At 38.1% G+C, this 16,873-nt stretch overlaps 2 protein-coding genes across 2 annotated transcripts in view; one reads left to right on the top strand and one right to left on the bottom strand.

The window, feature by feature from the left end:
• The window catches only part of nol10 (nucleolar protein 10), a 32,033-nt gene extending 23,075 nt beyond the window's left edge, over positions 1-8,958 (bottom strand). Inside the window, exons 1-7 of the mRNA XM_084393867.1 lie at positions 8,758-8,958; positions 6,490-6,535; positions 5,992-6,090; positions 5,816-5,893; positions 5,512-5,549; positions 1,913-2,049; positions 685-750 (exon numbers count right to left, since the gene is read on the bottom strand). Of these exons, the coding sequence (XP_084249993.1) occupies positions 685-750; positions 1,913-2,049; positions 5,512-5,549; positions 5,816-5,893; positions 5,992-6,090; positions 6,490-6,535; positions 8,758-8,823 (530 nt within the window). The 5' untranslated portion in view covers positions 8,824-8,958. The remainder of the gene's footprint in view (positions 1-684; positions 751-1,912; positions 2,050-5,511; positions 5,550-5,815; positions 5,894-5,991; positions 6,091-6,489; positions 6,536-8,757) is intronic.
• Positions 8,959-12,021: 3,063 nt separating this feature from the next.
• atp6v1c2 (ATPase H+ transporting V1 subunit C2) overlaps positions 12,022-16,873 on the top strand; it is a gene marked incomplete at its 5' end in the record, with an annotated part of 32,744 nt that continues 27,892 nt past the window's right edge. Inside the window, one exon of the mRNA XM_084394017.1 lies at positions 12,022-12,150. Within this exon, the coding sequence (XP_084250143.1) occupies positions 12,022-12,150 (129 nt within the window). The remainder of the gene's footprint in view (positions 12,151-16,873) is intronic.

The following is a 16,873-nucleotide window of genomic DNA, read 5'->3' as shown; positions in this document are numbered from 1 at the left end:
CGCATTACAAACGTAAAGAAAGAGTGATCATCTAACTAAAAATAAACATTTCTAATATTAGGGGTGTAACGATGCCCTCATGTCACGATTCGATACATGATACTGAACACACGCTACGATATTATTACGATACTACAAGACATATGATAAAAGGTTAACAAGAAATTTACTATTGATTAAAATGCTAAATTTGGTATTACATTGTGTGTGTAAATGAATAGTCTTGGACTTGGTGCTGAAACCCAAAGCACAGGACAATAGAGACGCCAGAGTAACAATATTCATGATTCTGAAGCTGAAAATACAGAATTATTTTAAACTAACATACATGCACGCCTTCACTGACTAGATATACAGTACTGGTAACATCAGACATCTGGCATTATCAGGACCCACAAATATTCCCCCACTGCATTATTATACATTATATTTAACATTGAATATAGTAGTTTAATGTCGTACTGACACTAAAACTCTGAAAATGTGAATTTTTTCCTCACACAGAAGTTGTCGTTTTGGGTGAACTATCCACGATACATATTGATGCATTTTTTTATTGCTATATATTGTGACATTAATTATTGTTAAACCACTAATCCATTTAGAATGGATTCATTCTAAATGCACCTGAAGTGATGGTGTATATGACTGTAGAAGTGCGCCCTCTGGTGGAGAGATACTTACGCCGCATCGGTCTGTAAGGAGTTCAGGAATCGGCCCTGTTCAAGATTCAGCCTGAAGATCTCCGAGCTACACATGCATTTCATTCAAAGAACAAAAGAGAGGACACAGAGGTAGGAGTTAACAGGGATTTGCACAGAGTCCCGTGTATGTCTATCATTTGTAATGGTCCTAAAGGTCGTTTAATAACAAAAAAAAAACAAAGCCAATCGAAGATAAAAGCTCCATTCACGTCGAGAGTGAACTGAAAAAGCACACTGGGTGTTCACTTGCGTTCATGTCAGATGGACAGACGTCAGTCGTTCTAGCAAATCAGCCCACATTTTTCAACCATCATCTGATTATAAATATTTCGCTTGCTTTAATGCATTTATATACTGATAGCATCACAGCTAATGCATTACTGATAGCTTATGACACAGATACGCAAATAAATGGATATTAAATATTGCACTACTGGTCAAAAGCTTGGGATCAGTAAGATGTTTTATGTTTTGGAGAGAAGTCTCTTCTGCTATCTCTATTTGATCAAAAATACAATAAAAACAGTAATATTGTGAAAAACAGCATCAAAAGAACAGCATTTATCTGAAATCGAAATCGTTTGTAATATTATAATGTCTTTACTGTCACTTTTGATCAATTTAATCAAAAGCATTCTTGCTCAATAAAAGTGGTCTTAAAAAAAAGAAAAGAAATAGGTAACACTTTACAATAAGGTTTCATTTGTTAACATGATGTAACAATGAACAATACTTCTACAGCATTTATTAATCTTAGTTAATGTTAATTTCAGCATTTACCTATACATTAAAATCAAAAGTTGTGTTAGCATTAGTTAATGCACTGTGAACTAACATGAACAGATGGATTTTATTAACTAACATTAACAAAGATTAATAAATACAGTAACAAATGTATTACTCGTGTTACAGTTCATGTTAGTTTGTACATTGATAATGTTAGCAGAAGAAATGTTAGCATGAGTATTACCAATTATCTTACTGATCCCTTACTAACAGCAGAAAAAGAAAAGAAAGTGAGCAGAATGAAATGTAAAGATATTAAAATATAAAATTGGAAATAAAAAGTTTTAATTAGTTTAAGGATGATTATACAAATACAAGCGTACGTTTGACCAATCATACAGTCCAGACAACCATAAAAGGACTATATTCAGTATAATGACAACAATATGTTAGCTCTTGGTGTGAACAGTCTCTGTTTTTACCTGGCACCAACAAAGTAGAGATCGCAGGACGGGTAGTGGTAGGAGAAGTCCCGGCCAAACTTGGGGATGCGTGTCTTATAGTAGTGTCCGTGCTGAGAGTGGAATGACACACTGCGGTCGATGTGCAGAAACACCAGCTGGGACACACAAAAACACACTAAATGAATCCTTCTGAAATCACATCACATTTGTTTTTCTATTCAAGTCAACGTTTGTCATATCACAGCATTAACTCTCAAACATCATGATGACAGAGTCTCTGCATCGTTTTAAAAATCCATTATAATGCGCTCATCGATTCGTCCCTGTTGGACAGACAAATTAAAGTGCCACTGTGATGAAAATCAAGCTTTTAATGTTGTTTATTTTTATTTTATGTTGTTTAGTTGGCAGGGTTCATACACCTCGGTTAACTTCAAATTCAAGGACCTTTCAAGGACTTTCCAGTTCCAATACCCTCAAATTCAAGGACTTAATGTGGGGACACATTTCAAGTGAGAGCAAGGTTACATTGTGTTACCTTGTAAGATACATTGTTACAGTTTTGCGCGCGTGAATGTCATGGCAACGTACAACACAAAGTACCTCACGGTGGGTGTGCTCTTTGATACCAATCTTTCATTTGAAAGTCACGTGTCTAGTATCTGTAAAACCGCATTTTTCCATCTTAAAAATATATCTAAATTACGTCATATGCTCTCATTGACAAATGCGGAACAATTAGTCCATGCGTTCATGACCTCAAGGCTAGATTATTGTAATGCTCTACTGGGTGGTTGCCATGCACGCTTAATAAACAAACTACAGCTAGTTCAAAACGCAGCAGCTCGAGTTCTTACCAGAACCAGGAAGTATGACCATATTAGCCCATATTAGTCTGTCAAAACTGCACTGGCTCCCTATCAAACATCGCAGCAATTTTTAAATATTGCTGATTACTTACAAAGCACTAAATGGTTTAGCTCCGCAGTACTTGAGCGAGCTCTTAACGCATTATACTCCTTCACGTCTATTGCGATCTCAAAATTCCGGCCAGTTGATACCACCTAGAATATCAAAATCAACTGCTGGCGGTAGATCTTTTTCCTATTTAGCACCAAAACTTTGGAACAGTCTTCCTACCATTGTCCGGGAAGCAGACACACTCTGTCAGTTCAAAGCCAGATTAAAGACACATCTCTTTGACATAGCGTTCACATAATACATTATAGACTTCTATAATTCAATATTAGGCTGCATAGATTAGGTCAGCTGGAACCGGGAACACTTCCCATAAATCCTGATGTACTTGTTACATCATGAGAAGAATGGCATCTACGCTAATTTTAGTGTCTGTGTTTATCCCGAGGTTTTCCCGCAGCCTGCCGGATCCGGGCCGTTTCCAGATCTGATGAAGGACCTTCACCTGGACCGATGACAACGCAGTGCTGAAGTGCCAACTAGTCTCTCCCTATGGAGGATCCCTTTCCCTACAGATAAAGCGTCGTCGGAAAAACTCAATTTGCGTATCTACCCCGAATTGATAAAATAAAATAAAATTCTGAATCAAAACTATAAGGAAACACCAGTAATTTGTTTAGGCTTGGTTTGCAGGGAATTCCAAACCTGCACACATATATTCGAACGCACATAACTATAGAACCCGTTCTTAATGCGCATCTGAACGCCATCAGCGTTTCTCACAGGTTCACGTTTGAAGTCTGTGTAGAGAGAATGGTGTCGTCTTGGCGGCCCCAATTTGAGAACAAATGATCGTTGCGACGGAGGCGAATCAATCAAAACTAACTTTGGCTGGAAAATAACTTTATTAAAGAACCGCTATAAAGCCAAAACAATCTTACATTAAATTATACATTTATCTCTGTAAAGCTGCTTTGAGACAATCTACATTGTTAAAAGCGCTATATAAATGAAGATGACTTGACTTGACTTGACTTGACGCGGGAAACACTTAACATAACGCGTAAATGCGTGTAACTAACGTAGGCTAAATAAAAAAATCAAGCAAGCTAGCGCGCATAGGGCACGAAGTGTTGGCGAATAACACATTAGCGGACCGGAGGGAATAATATGGAATTTTTTACAGAAAACTTCTTGCACAAACTAAATTCAAGCACTTTCAAGGACCCGTATCAGTGCATGTATATTTTCAAAAACTTTCCAGGGCCTTGAAATCTTTTTTTCATATTCACAAACTTTCAAGGATCCGTGGGAACCCTGAGTTGGTGTTTTTAATGTGCTTTAAAGGGATAGTTCACTTTTTGATATGTTTTAGCTTACCTCAAGGGCATCCAAGATGTAGGTGTCTTTGTTTCCGCAGTAGTTTCAATTTGGATATTTTTAGGTCAAACCGTTCTTGTCTGTCAGTCATATAATGCAGGTCTATGGTCACTGTCTCAAAGAGCATGCACAAAGTCCAAATTAAACAATTCCCCATCGTAAGTACACATTGATGGCCTAAGACACGAAACGAGCGGTTTGTGTGAGAAAACGAACAGTATTTATATCGTTGTTATCTCTTGAACACAGCACACGTCCAAATGATCTGACGGCGCGGGCGGGTATAGATATATACATAGATGTCGCCTTGGCTACGGTTTCGTTCCAATGAACTGCAGTAGCGAAGGCGACATCTAGTGTATACATCTATACCCGCCCGCGAGCGGGTATAGATGTATACACTAGATGTCGCTAGGCTACGGTTTCGTTCCAATGAACTGCAGTAGCCAAGGCGACATCTATGTATATATCTATACCCGCCCGCGCCGTCAGATCATTTGGACATGTGCTGTGTTCAAGAGATAACAACGATATAAATACTGTTCGTTTTCTCACACAAACCGCTCGTTTCGTGTCTTAGGCCATCAATGTGTACTTACGATGGGGAATTGTTTAATTTGGACGATGGGGAATTGTTTTAATTTGGACTCTGTGCTTGGGTTTTGAGACAGTGACCATCGACCTGCATTATATGACTGACAGACAAGAACGGTTTGACCTAAAAATATCAAAATTGAAACTACTGCGGAAACAAAGACACCTACATCTTGGATGCCCTTGAGGTAAGCTAAAACATATCAAAAATTAATTTCAAAGTGAACTATCCCTTTAAGACTAACCATGTGTAAATTCATAAGTCGACATCATTGCTGAGTATTTTCTCCTTAAAACTGCAGTGAACCAAAGACAGTCTCAAAAACACGCTTTGTAATCGCTGGTGTTTCTGACGTCACAAACTACCTTGTAACCAATCAGATCAACGTGTGATCGTCAACCAGTGGATCTCTGAGCTGTGTGAGTGAGTGGAGGCGGGGCTCATTTGCATATTCATAGAACCGCGTATACTAAATGAGGCAAGGGTGTCGAGTTACATTCAAGATATTTTAAGGCATGAAGATTATTTTTCAAGGAAAAACCTTTTAAATATGTAATTTTGGTGATCAAAGATGAGTTTTAAGGGATGCAATTATTGACCGCAGGGGGATTTTAAGATTTCTAAAGGATATGCTAGTCTTTGGACGAATCACGTACGACAATAACATAAACAGCAGACAAACAGAAAGAGACACACAGGCATATAAAGGCCGTTTGGGTTTTACCTTCGAGTAGTCATCTGATAGGATGTCAAACGCCACCACTGTGAGGGGAATAAACCAATGTCGTCATCAAGCAGCAGCTTTAACCATCATCTGTTGTGTTATTCATAATCAGCGGCACATTAATGACAGCTCAGGTTGTTTTTGTGTGGACAGTCTCATTAAATATTCAGTGCATTGGGCTTTTATTACAGAGACCATCACCCAAAACCTTAGACAAGTAAAACTAGCACATACAACATGAAGCGTTCAGACCCTGCATGCTGATTGGCCAATAACATCATATTTGCATGCATTATACACTTACCATCAGAGTCCAGGCACCTCTCAAACTTCAGAGACAACTGGTAAGTGTCATAGCATCGGACTCTAGGTTTGTACGTGCCTGAAAGCATTCAAAAAGATTTCAGTGTTCACCATCATCTGTCCCCGCTCTATATTCAGCTTATACACAGCACAGGTAAAGCTGGTAAAGACACAGACCTGCCGCTAAAACGAACTGGCCATCTCGTGACACTTTGATGGAGGTGCAGACTGTGGGCATCTCAAAATCCTGGATGAGCTCGATCCTCTTCTGGATGTCTATTACACACACAGACAGAAATACATAACCACGTCTTTATTTAAAGCTCTACAGGAGAAAGTGTGGAAAGCTGTGCTAAAGAAGGTATAGGCTAACTAATACGTCAAATTATGATTTAAGAAGTCTGCTTTTAGATGAAATTAATAGAAAAAGATCATACTATATAGGCCATAGAAATATGCAAATATTATTATTATTATTAATAATAAAGGTAATATTGCCAAGGTATATACTGAATCACTGGGGAACAAACACACACACAAGTTTCACAAAAAAATTATATGCATTTCACTAAATGAAAGGGTGCCGTACATTTTAATCACATTCAAGTCGGTTTTAACATTTCACAAAGATGACTATTAGAGCAGTATTTAACATAAAATGTTGAACTAACTCACCAACATCCTTATTCTGTAAAACTCTCTTCTTTCGATCAGACAGCCACTGAAATAAACATATGCAATTAGGACTGCAACTAATGATTGTTTTGATAATTGATTAATCATACAAGATTGTATGATTAAATATATATATATACACACAAAAAAATTAAATAACATAGGGCAATGCATAAGTGAATACACCCATGCTAAAGTTGACTAAAAAGAGGAATAAAAATCATATTTTGGAAATTGAACTTAATGCCTTAATTTAAAAAATTAGGAAAAATCCAACCTTTAAGGACACCAATTTTCTTTGTGAATGAATAATGTATCGTAAATAAATAAATGTTCTTCCTTAAAATACATGGTGCATAAGTGAGTACACCCCTATGTTAAATTCCCATAGAGGCAGGCAGATTTTTATTTTTATGTATTTAAAAAAAAAAAATTTTAGGATACTATGCATCCTGATAAAGTTCCCTTGGCCTTTGGAATTAAAATAGCCCCACATCATCACATAGCCTTCACCATACCTAGAGATTGGCATGGGGTACTTTCCATAAGATCATCTCTCAATGCAAATCAAACTAGCTTTTAGGCTAACTGAAATAAAACCATGCCAATCTCTAGGTATGGTGAAGGCTATGTGATGATGTGGGGCTATTTTAATTCCAAAGGCCAAGGGAACTTTATCAGGATGCATAGTATCCTAAAAAAAAAAAAAAAAAAAAACTTAAAAATAAAAATCTGCCTGCCTCTATGGGAATTTAACATAGGGGTGTACTCACTTATGCACCATGTATTTTAAGGAAGAACATTTATTTACGATACATTATTCATTCACAAAGAAAATTGGTGTCCTTAAAGGTTGGATTTTTCCTAATTTTTTAAATTAAGGCATTAAGTTCAATTTCCAAAATATGATTTTTTATTCCTCTTTTTAGTCAACTTTAGCATGGGTGTATTCACTTATGCATTGCACTGTATATATATATATATATATATATATATATATATATATATATATATATATATATATATATATGATTTGATGCTCAAAAAACATTTCTGATTATTATCAATGTTGAAAACATTTTTTGCTGCTTAATATTTAAGTCTTTTCTAACAATAAAATCTTTACTATCACTTTTTATCAATTTAACACGTCCTTGCTGAATAAAAGTATTCATTTCTTACAAAAAAAAAGAAGATAAAACAATTACTGACTCCAAACTTTTGAACGGTAGTGTATATTGTTAGAAAATATTTTTTATTTTGAATAAATGCAGTTCTTTTTAACTTTTTATTCATCAAAGAGTCCTGGAAAAAGTATCAAAGGTTATAATAAATATTAAGCAGCACAACTGTTTCCAACATTGATCATAAATCATCATATTAGAGTGATTTCTGAAGGATCATGTGACACTGAAGACTGGAGTAATGATGCTGAAAATACAGCTTTGATCACAGGAATACATTACAAAATATATCCAAATAAAAAAAAAAACATTATTTTAAATTGTAATAATAATTATTTCAGAATATTACTGTTTTTCTGTATTTTTGTTCAAATAAATGCAGCCTAGGTGAGCAGAAGAAACTTATTTTAAAAACAGTAATATTTTTTGTAATAGTAATAACAGTAACAAACTTTTGACCGATAATGTACACACACACACACACACACACACACACACACACACACACACACACACACAGATAGATAGATAGATATATTTACATTAAATTTAAAATGATAAAAAAACAAAAGCACAGATGTGTTCTACAAGTAAACATTACATGAGGTGCATTCATAATTGTTAAAAACTAGAGTTAAATATAAACATATAAACATGTATATTAGCATCATCATATCATAAAAAACTGTTAGTGACATCACTGACACGCCATAATGTAATATATAACATTCCTGTAATAGTATATGTCCAAAGCATTAGTATTTATACTAATTCATTAAGAGTCTTGAATGTAAACTCACACTAGCTGTGTACATAAACATAACGTGGAAACAATATAATTATTTGACATGCATTGAAAACAGGCTTATTTTATTCATAATTATTGAAAAATAATAGGGGTCATAAAACTAACTTTAATTGACAGGTAAAATGAGTAAAACTACTAAGCTATGCGGGTTAGACTTTTGATGTGTGATTTAGAGGTAAATAATGAGGTTTTACACTACAATGTTTACTGTCACTGTATTTACCCGGCTTACTACCAACACGCTTCAGACTAACACAAACAGAAGAAGAGTTTTACCTCCGGAAGAGATTTCCCGTGACTCAGATTATATATCTTCACGTTATTCACACTAGACACCTGCATCTCTAAAGCGCTCAGACAGAGCTTTCAACCATATCACATAAAGTCATGTAAAAACTGAAGAACTAATTTAAGCTGGCATTAACATCAGCACAAAACCCACGTGGATCCACAACAGGAAGTGAAGACAAAATGGATGAAGACCGTGTGGAAACACATCCGGCGACAATAGTTCCGAGGGTTCACCGATCGCAGAGAATAGTGGTTTTTTTTTATTATTATTATTTTTTATGTAGCATTTTATTGTTAACGTTAACATTTAATAATAATAAAAATACAGCCAAAATTAGCCACTACTAATTATTCGGTGCTCTACTTTGAAATAAATGTTCCTGTAATGGCAAAGCCCCATTTTTAGAACAAAATAATCCAGCACCATTAAAATCTGCCATTTAGATTATTTTGATAAGAGATATTAAATGTTAATGATAGATGTTAAGAGATTCTTACACAGAACGCAAGCCTGTAACATAGTAACATAGTTGACTGGAAACATTGTCAACTGTTGTGTCTCACAGTTAAATCGTGAGTTGCCAAGGAAATTTAATTGTAAATTTCACCATTTTGATTTATAATTTCAATGGGTGGCCTTATTTGTCCAACAGGATAACCTCTAAATTAAATAAATTTTAATAAATATTTTAATTGAAATCATAAAAAATAACATAAAATACATCAAATAACATTAAAATAAAAATAAATAAAAGGTTGTTGTTGTTTTTTTCTTCTTCTTTTTGTGGTTCCGCTGTGAACACTAGACTTGCCATGGCCGGAGAATTAAAAAATATTTTACAGTGGGGAAAATAATTATTTGATCTCCGGATTTTGTAAGTTTGCTACAAAGAAATTGAGGGTCTATAATTTTTATAGTAGGTTTATTTTAACGGAGAGGGACAGAATATAAACCAAAAAATACAGAAAAAAACATTATTTAAAGGTTGTAAATAAGTTTTTGATCCCCTACCAACCAGCAAGAATTCTGCCTCCCACAGATTGGTTAAGTGCATGTAGAACACAGATTAGTCCTGTCACTTTAAGAAAGTACTCCTAATATCAGCTCGTTATGTTTATAAAAGACACTTGTCCACTGACTCTGTATCTTCCATTCCAACCTCTCCACCACAGCATGACTGAAGAGCTGTCAAAGGACATCAGGGACCTGCACAAAGACTGTAGATGTGCACAGGGCTGGGATAGGCTGCAAGACCATCAGCAAGAAGCTTGGTGAGAAGGAGACTTGTTGGTGTGATTATTCGGAAATGGAAGAAATACAAAATAATCATCACCCTCGGTCTGGAGCTCCATGCAAGATCTGGCCTCATGGGGTACGGATGATCATGAGAAAGGTGAGGGATCAGCCCAGAACTACACGGGAGGAGCTTGTTAATGATCTCAAGGCAAGGTTAGGACCACAGTCACCCTTCATCTCTTTGTAAGTGGGCGAACTTACAAAATCAGCAGGGGATCAAATATTTATTTTCCCCACTGTACTCAAATTTGAATATATATTTTAATTGAAATCATAAAAATAACATAAATACGTCAAATAACAGTTCAATAAAAAAAAAAATAATAATAAAAAAAAATATATATATATATATATATATATATTTTTTTTTTTTTTGGTTCCGCTGTGACCACTAGACTTGCCATGGCCAGAGAAATATATATATATATATATATATATATATATATATATATAATATTAAATACAAATAAAATATTAAATAAAAAATATTAAATACAAATAAAATATTAAATATTAAATAAAAAATATTAAATACAAAATAAGAATGGTCCATTTTAATTTCATCGGGACTTTAATTAAAAATATTTTTTATATATTTAAAATATATATAAAATTTTTTTTTAATAAAAGTCCCGATGAAATTCAAATGGACCATTCTTATTTTTTATTTTTTATTTTTTATTTAATATTTTATTTGTATTTAATATTATTTTATATTTATAATTATTTATCAGTGCATATCATTATTGTTTTAAATTCATGTGGCTGGTAATCTTGAATCAGAATATATTCCCCTCCCTCTTCTATTCTCTGATGACGAGGGCGGGGCAACCTGTCACTCACATGAGATCAGCCAATAGCAAACCACAGCCATCCAATCACATTTGTTCTTGTTCCAGAAGCCGTTTCAATCGGATATACGGCACAATAGGGAAGAAAAGACTATTGAAACTTCTGTTAATTGATGACATTAAATAAAAAAAGATATATTTATATTTTATATTAATATATTTTTATTTTTTTTAATATATTTTATATTAATATAAATTCATGGTGCACTCAACCGGTGGTGCTTGAGGTTTTGAGAGCCTGACCCCAATATTGGCAATGAATAAACAATGCCCTCACATGATGCCAAATTTCACTTTAACGTTTTAAACATTTCTAGACCCTAGACCCCCAGCCAGAAGAAAAAGAAAATAAGATAGAAACAATAGCTTCCTACACAAACAAGCAGACAGTCATGCTTTAAAAAAACGTGATGGGAAACGAATTGTACTGTATGCAACGTGAGAAGAGCGTGTGTCTCTCTCATTATGGTGTGTTTGCACACAACACCTGTTCTCTCTCAACGATCAATTTACATAACAGTGCACTGTCTGCCTTACCTCACATACCTCAGACCACATGAAGAACACAGGCCTAAACTTCATTCATTTAATTTAATTCATATTTATCTTCATTCATTGTTTTATTTATATACACCTGCCTGCAGGAAACATGACAAAATAGGTAAGTCAGAACTTGTAGGCCTTGTCTAACAGTTTAATTAAATATTATATAAACAAACAAGTAAAGTAGTAATTGGTGTGCTGAATGTGCTGTATTTTCAGTTTAAGAGATGGGATTTGTTCGTCTACCAAGTGACTGGAATATTAAACACTTGAACTTCTGACTTTTGCGTTTTGCACACCACTGAGTTTTGTAAAAACTGAAGATGAATCTCACAGAGCGTTCTTGATGAGCGATTACCTCATTCACTCTCATCATAAAACTTTAGTGTCTTTAGAACATGAGAATTGTGCTCGTCTGTCTGAGAAACCTAATCTTCTCCGACACTGTAATCAGCAAACCAATGATACAGTCAGCGAGCGGTCAAGGTACGTCCACTAGAGTTCCTCATTTGCCTCAGTGTAAGTCTCAGACTCCTGTCACAGGTGAGAAGGACGAGCATGATGGAGTTCTGGTTGATTTCGGTTCCTCTGGATAAAATCAGCTGTCAGTCTTTAGAGAAACTCAAACGAGTCGCAGCTAAATCAGGTCTGGCCACGAGCTCCAGATTCAATGTCCCAGAGCTGAAGGTAAGGAAACACTCTTCTTCTTCCACTTCTCTCTGGAGAATCTCAGATGATTCACTGTACGCCAGTTTACGGGTCATGGTTGAATCCCTGCTAACAAAGAACGTTTTGCTAACGTTCACATTGAGTTCTAAAAATGTTATTTCTGAATGTACTCTGAACGTTCAAAACATCCAGTTCTTTAAATGTTATGTGAACGTTAAGGAAATCTTCTTATTTATAATTTTGCACAAATTATGGGAACATTACTTTTGAATTTTTTATAATCATTCTGAAACAAGTAGTAACATTTAAAAAACAACTAAAACGTTTAAGGAAAAGCAGTTCCCCCAACGGAGGATGATGAAAACAATGAAAAAACAAACTAAACATGTTCATTCTTAGACATTTCCCATTAATAGAGTACAGAATATGGCTTGAAGGAGATGCTTAAGCTTCAGAAAAAAGCTGTATTATTTTCATGAGGAAAATGGAATGAGATCTCTAGTGAAAAAAGTATACTTTATTGTAATTGAAATATATTCCCTTTTTCAATAGTACATTGCAAATATACTAACAAAAACTTTACTATCTTTAAATATATTAAAAGTAGATTAGCATCATGCTGTTACCTATTTTCACAATACAACCTTTAACACACTTTGAAACAATTGTACTTTAGTATATTTTCTGAAAAATATATTTTAGAAAAATATACTTGAAGTGAAAATTATTTTATTACTTTTTTTTATGTATTTATTTGCACTTTATTAAAAATATATTTTAGTTATATTTTAACTGTGTGCTGGAAATGATCATTGTAACAATGCATGGAAAGTACACTTTCAAAATATATTATAGATTGCAATAGTATTTTGTACAAAGTATAGCATATAGTATATAGCAAGTATAAATATAGTATTATTCGTCTATTAATGTGCATTAAGACAGAGTGAAGACAAAGTGTGCAATTTGTAGTAGAACTTATGGTCGGCTCCGATAGCCTTGTGGGCAAGTGTATTAACATATAGCGCCGTTGTGCTTTCAGGAGACCCGAGTTTTGAGTCCCGGCTCATGGACCTTTCCCGATCCCGTCCTATATATATACAAACTTATGGTATATTGCTTGTATGTTTCGAAGACACTTGTAATGAATTTGTAATGTACTTGTAACACAAATAAAGTTCACTTTAATATCACTAATCCATCCATCCATCTTCTTCCGCTTATCCGGGGCCGGGTCATGGGGGCAGCAGTCTAAGTAGAGATACCCAGACTTCCCTCTCCCTAGACACTTCCTCTAGCTCTTCCAGCCGGGAGACATAGTCCCTCCAGCGTGTCCTAGGTCTTCCCCGGGGTCTCCTACCGGTGGGACGCGCCCGGAACACCTTCCAGGAGGCATCCGGAACAGATGCCCGAGCCACCTCAGCTGGCCCCTCTTGATGTGGAGGAGCAGCGGCTCTACTCTGAGGTCCTCCCGAGTGATCAAGCTTCTCACCCTATCTCTAAGGGATCACCCAGCCACCCTGCGGAGAAAGTTCATTTCGGCCGCCTGTATCCGGGATCTTGTCCTTTCAGTCATGACCTACAGCTCATGACCATAGGTGAGAGTAGGAACGTAGATTGACTGGTAAATCGATACTTTCTTCACCACGACAGACCGGTACAGCGACCGCATTACTGCAGAAGCTGCACCGATCCGTCTGTCAATCTCCCGTTCCATCCTTCCCTCACTCGTGAACAAGACCCCAAGATACTTGAACTCCTCCACTTGAGGGAGGAACTCTCCACCAACCTGAAGTGGGCAAGCCAACCTTTTCTGACTGAAAACCATGGCCTCGGATTTGGAGGTGCTGATTCTCATCCCAGCTGCTTCACACTCCGCTGCAAACTGTCCCAGTGCATGCTGAAGGACCTGGTCTGATGGGGCCAGCACGACAACATCATCTGCAAAAAGCAGAGACGAAATCGTGTGGTCCCCAAACCTGACACACTCCGGCCCCTGGCTGCGCCTAGAAATTCTGTCCATAAAAATTCTGAACAGAACCGGCAATAAAGGGCAGCCCTGCCGGAGTCAAACAGGCACCGGGAACAAATCTGACTTACTGCCGGCAATGCGAACCAAGCTCCTGCTCCTGTCGTACAGGGACCGGACAGCCCTTAGCAAAGGGCCCCAGATCCCATTCTCCCAGAGCACCCTCCACAGGACGCCATGAGGGACACAGTCAAATGCCTTCTCCAAATCCACAAAGCACATGTGGATTGGTTGGGCAAACTCCCATGAACCCTCCAGCACCCTGGAGAGGGTATAAAGCTGGTCCAGTGTTCCACGACCGGGACGAAAACCGCACTGTTCCTCCTGAATCCAAGGTTCTACTATCGGCCGTATTCTCCTCTCCAGTACCCTGGCATAGACTTTCCTGGGGAGGCTGAGAAGTGTGATTCCCCCTGTAGTTTGAACACACCCTCCGGTCCCCCTTCTTAAAAATAGGGACCACCACCCCGGTCTACCATCCCAAAGATACTGTCCCGACCGCCACGCGATGTTGCAGAGGCGTGTCAGCCAAGACAGCCCCACAACATCCAGAGACTTGAGGTACTCAGGGCGGATCTCATCCACCCCCTGTGCCTTGCTACAAGGAGCTTCTTGACTACCTCTGTAACTTCGGCTTGGTTGATGGACGAGTCCACCTCCGAGCCCTCAGCCTCTGCTTCCTCAATGAAAGACGTGTCGGTGGGATTGAGGAGATCCTCGAAGTACTCCATCCCCCGTCCAACGACATCCGCAGTTGAGGTCAACAGCTGCCCACCTCCACTGTAAAAAGTGTTGGTAGGGCTCTGCTTCCCTCTCCTGAGGCGCCGGACGGTTTGCCAGAATCTCTTCGAGGCCAACCGGTAGTCCTTTTCCATGGCCTCACCGAACTCCTCCCAAGCCCGATTTTGCCTCCACAACCACCCGGGCTGCAGTCCGCTTGGCCTGCCGGTACCCGTCAGCTGCCTCAGGAGTCCCCCGCCATCGGATCCAACTCACCACCAGGTGGTGATCAGTTGACAGCTCCGCCCCTCTCTTCACCCAAGTGTCCAAGATATGCGGCCGGAAGTCGGTTGAAACAACCACAAAGTCGATCATCGACCTCCAGCCTAGGGTGTCCTGGTGCCACGTGCACTGATGGACACCCTTATGCTTGAACATGGTGTTCGTTATAGACAAGCTGTAACTAGCACAGAAGTCCAATAACAGAACACCGCTCGGGTTCAGATCAGAGGGGCCATTCTTCCCAATCACGCCCCTCCAGGTGTCACTGTCGCTGCCCACGTGGGCGTTGAAGTCCCCCAGTAGAATGACGGAGTCCTCAGTCGGAGCACTTTCCAGCACCCCTCCCAGAGACCCCAAGAGGGGTCTGCATTGTCGTTCGGCCCATAGGCGCACACGACAGTGAGATACCTATCCCCGACCCTAAGGTGCAGGGAAGCGACCCTCTGAGCTGGGGAGCTATAAGCAAACCCACACCCGCCTGCCGCCTCTCACCATGGGCAACTCCAGAGTGGTAAAGAGTCCATCCTCTCTCAAGGAGTGTGGTTCCAGAGCCCAAGCCGTGCGTGGAGGTGATCCCGACTATCTCTAGTCGGTACCTCTCAACCTCACGCACAATCCCAGGCTCCTTCCCCGCCAGCGAGGTGATGTTCCACATCCCTAGAGCTAGTTTCCGTGTCCAGGGATCGGGTTGTCGAGGCCCCCGCCTTCGACCGGCCCCTTACGGTCTTTCATTCAAAAAATTTGCAAAATTCTAACCTTTCATTTAAGTAAAAGAATTGAATGTGGGGGGGAAATCACATTATGAAATAAATGTTTTTCTCCAAAACACGTTGGCCACAATTATTGGCACCCTTTTATTAAATACTTTTTGCAATCTCCTTTTGACAAGATACCAGCTCTGAGTCTTCTCCTATAATGCCTAATGAGTTTGGAGAACACCTGACAAGAGATCAGAGACCATTCCTCCATACAGAATCTCTCCAGATCCTTCAGATTCCCAGATCCATGTTTGTGCTTCTTCTCTTCAGTTCAGCCCACTCATCAGGTCAGGGGACTGGGACGGTCATGGCAGAAGCTTCATTTTGTGCTCCGCAACAAATTTTTGTGTTGATTTTGATGTTTGTTTTGGATCGTTGTCCTGATGGAAGATCCAACCACGGCCCATTATAAGATTTCTAGCAGAAGGCATCAGGTTTTGATTTTTTATCTGTTGATATTTGATAGAATCCATGATGCCATGTATCTGAACAAGAAGTCCAGGACCTCCAGCAGAAAAATATGCCCACAACATTAAAGATCCAACAGTATATTAAATTGTACACATGGGGTACTTTTTATCCTTGTGTTCACCAAACCCACACGAAGTCATAGCTGGACAGTTTCATGTTCCTAGTCACCCTGGTGTACTAATAAAGGTAAATATTAATGGGAATATACTTCAGAGATATTTTACTCGTAAAAAAATTCTAGGGGTGCCAATAATTGTGGCCAACGTGTTTTGGAGAAAAACATTTATTTCATAATGTGATTTCCCCCCACTTTCAATTCTTTTACTTCAATGAAAGGTTAGAATTTTGCACATTTTTTGAATGAAAGATCAAAAGGATAAACGATGCAGATTTATTTTTTACAGCCAGTTTTGATCATATTTACCAGGGGTGCCATTAATTGTGGAGGGCACTGTATATACATTTGGATGCTGCATTAAAC

The sequence above is a fragment of the Rutilus rutilus genome (genome assembly GCF_951802725.1).
Source record: "Rutilus rutilus genome assembly, chromosome: 21".
In the NCBI taxonomy this organism is placed as follows: domain Eukaryota; kingdom Metazoa; phylum Chordata; class Actinopteri; order Cypriniformes; family Leuciscidae; genus Rutilus; species Rutilus rutilus.
Note: the sequence above shows the minus strand (reverse complement) of the source record. Positions and strands in the feature narration are given on the sequence as shown.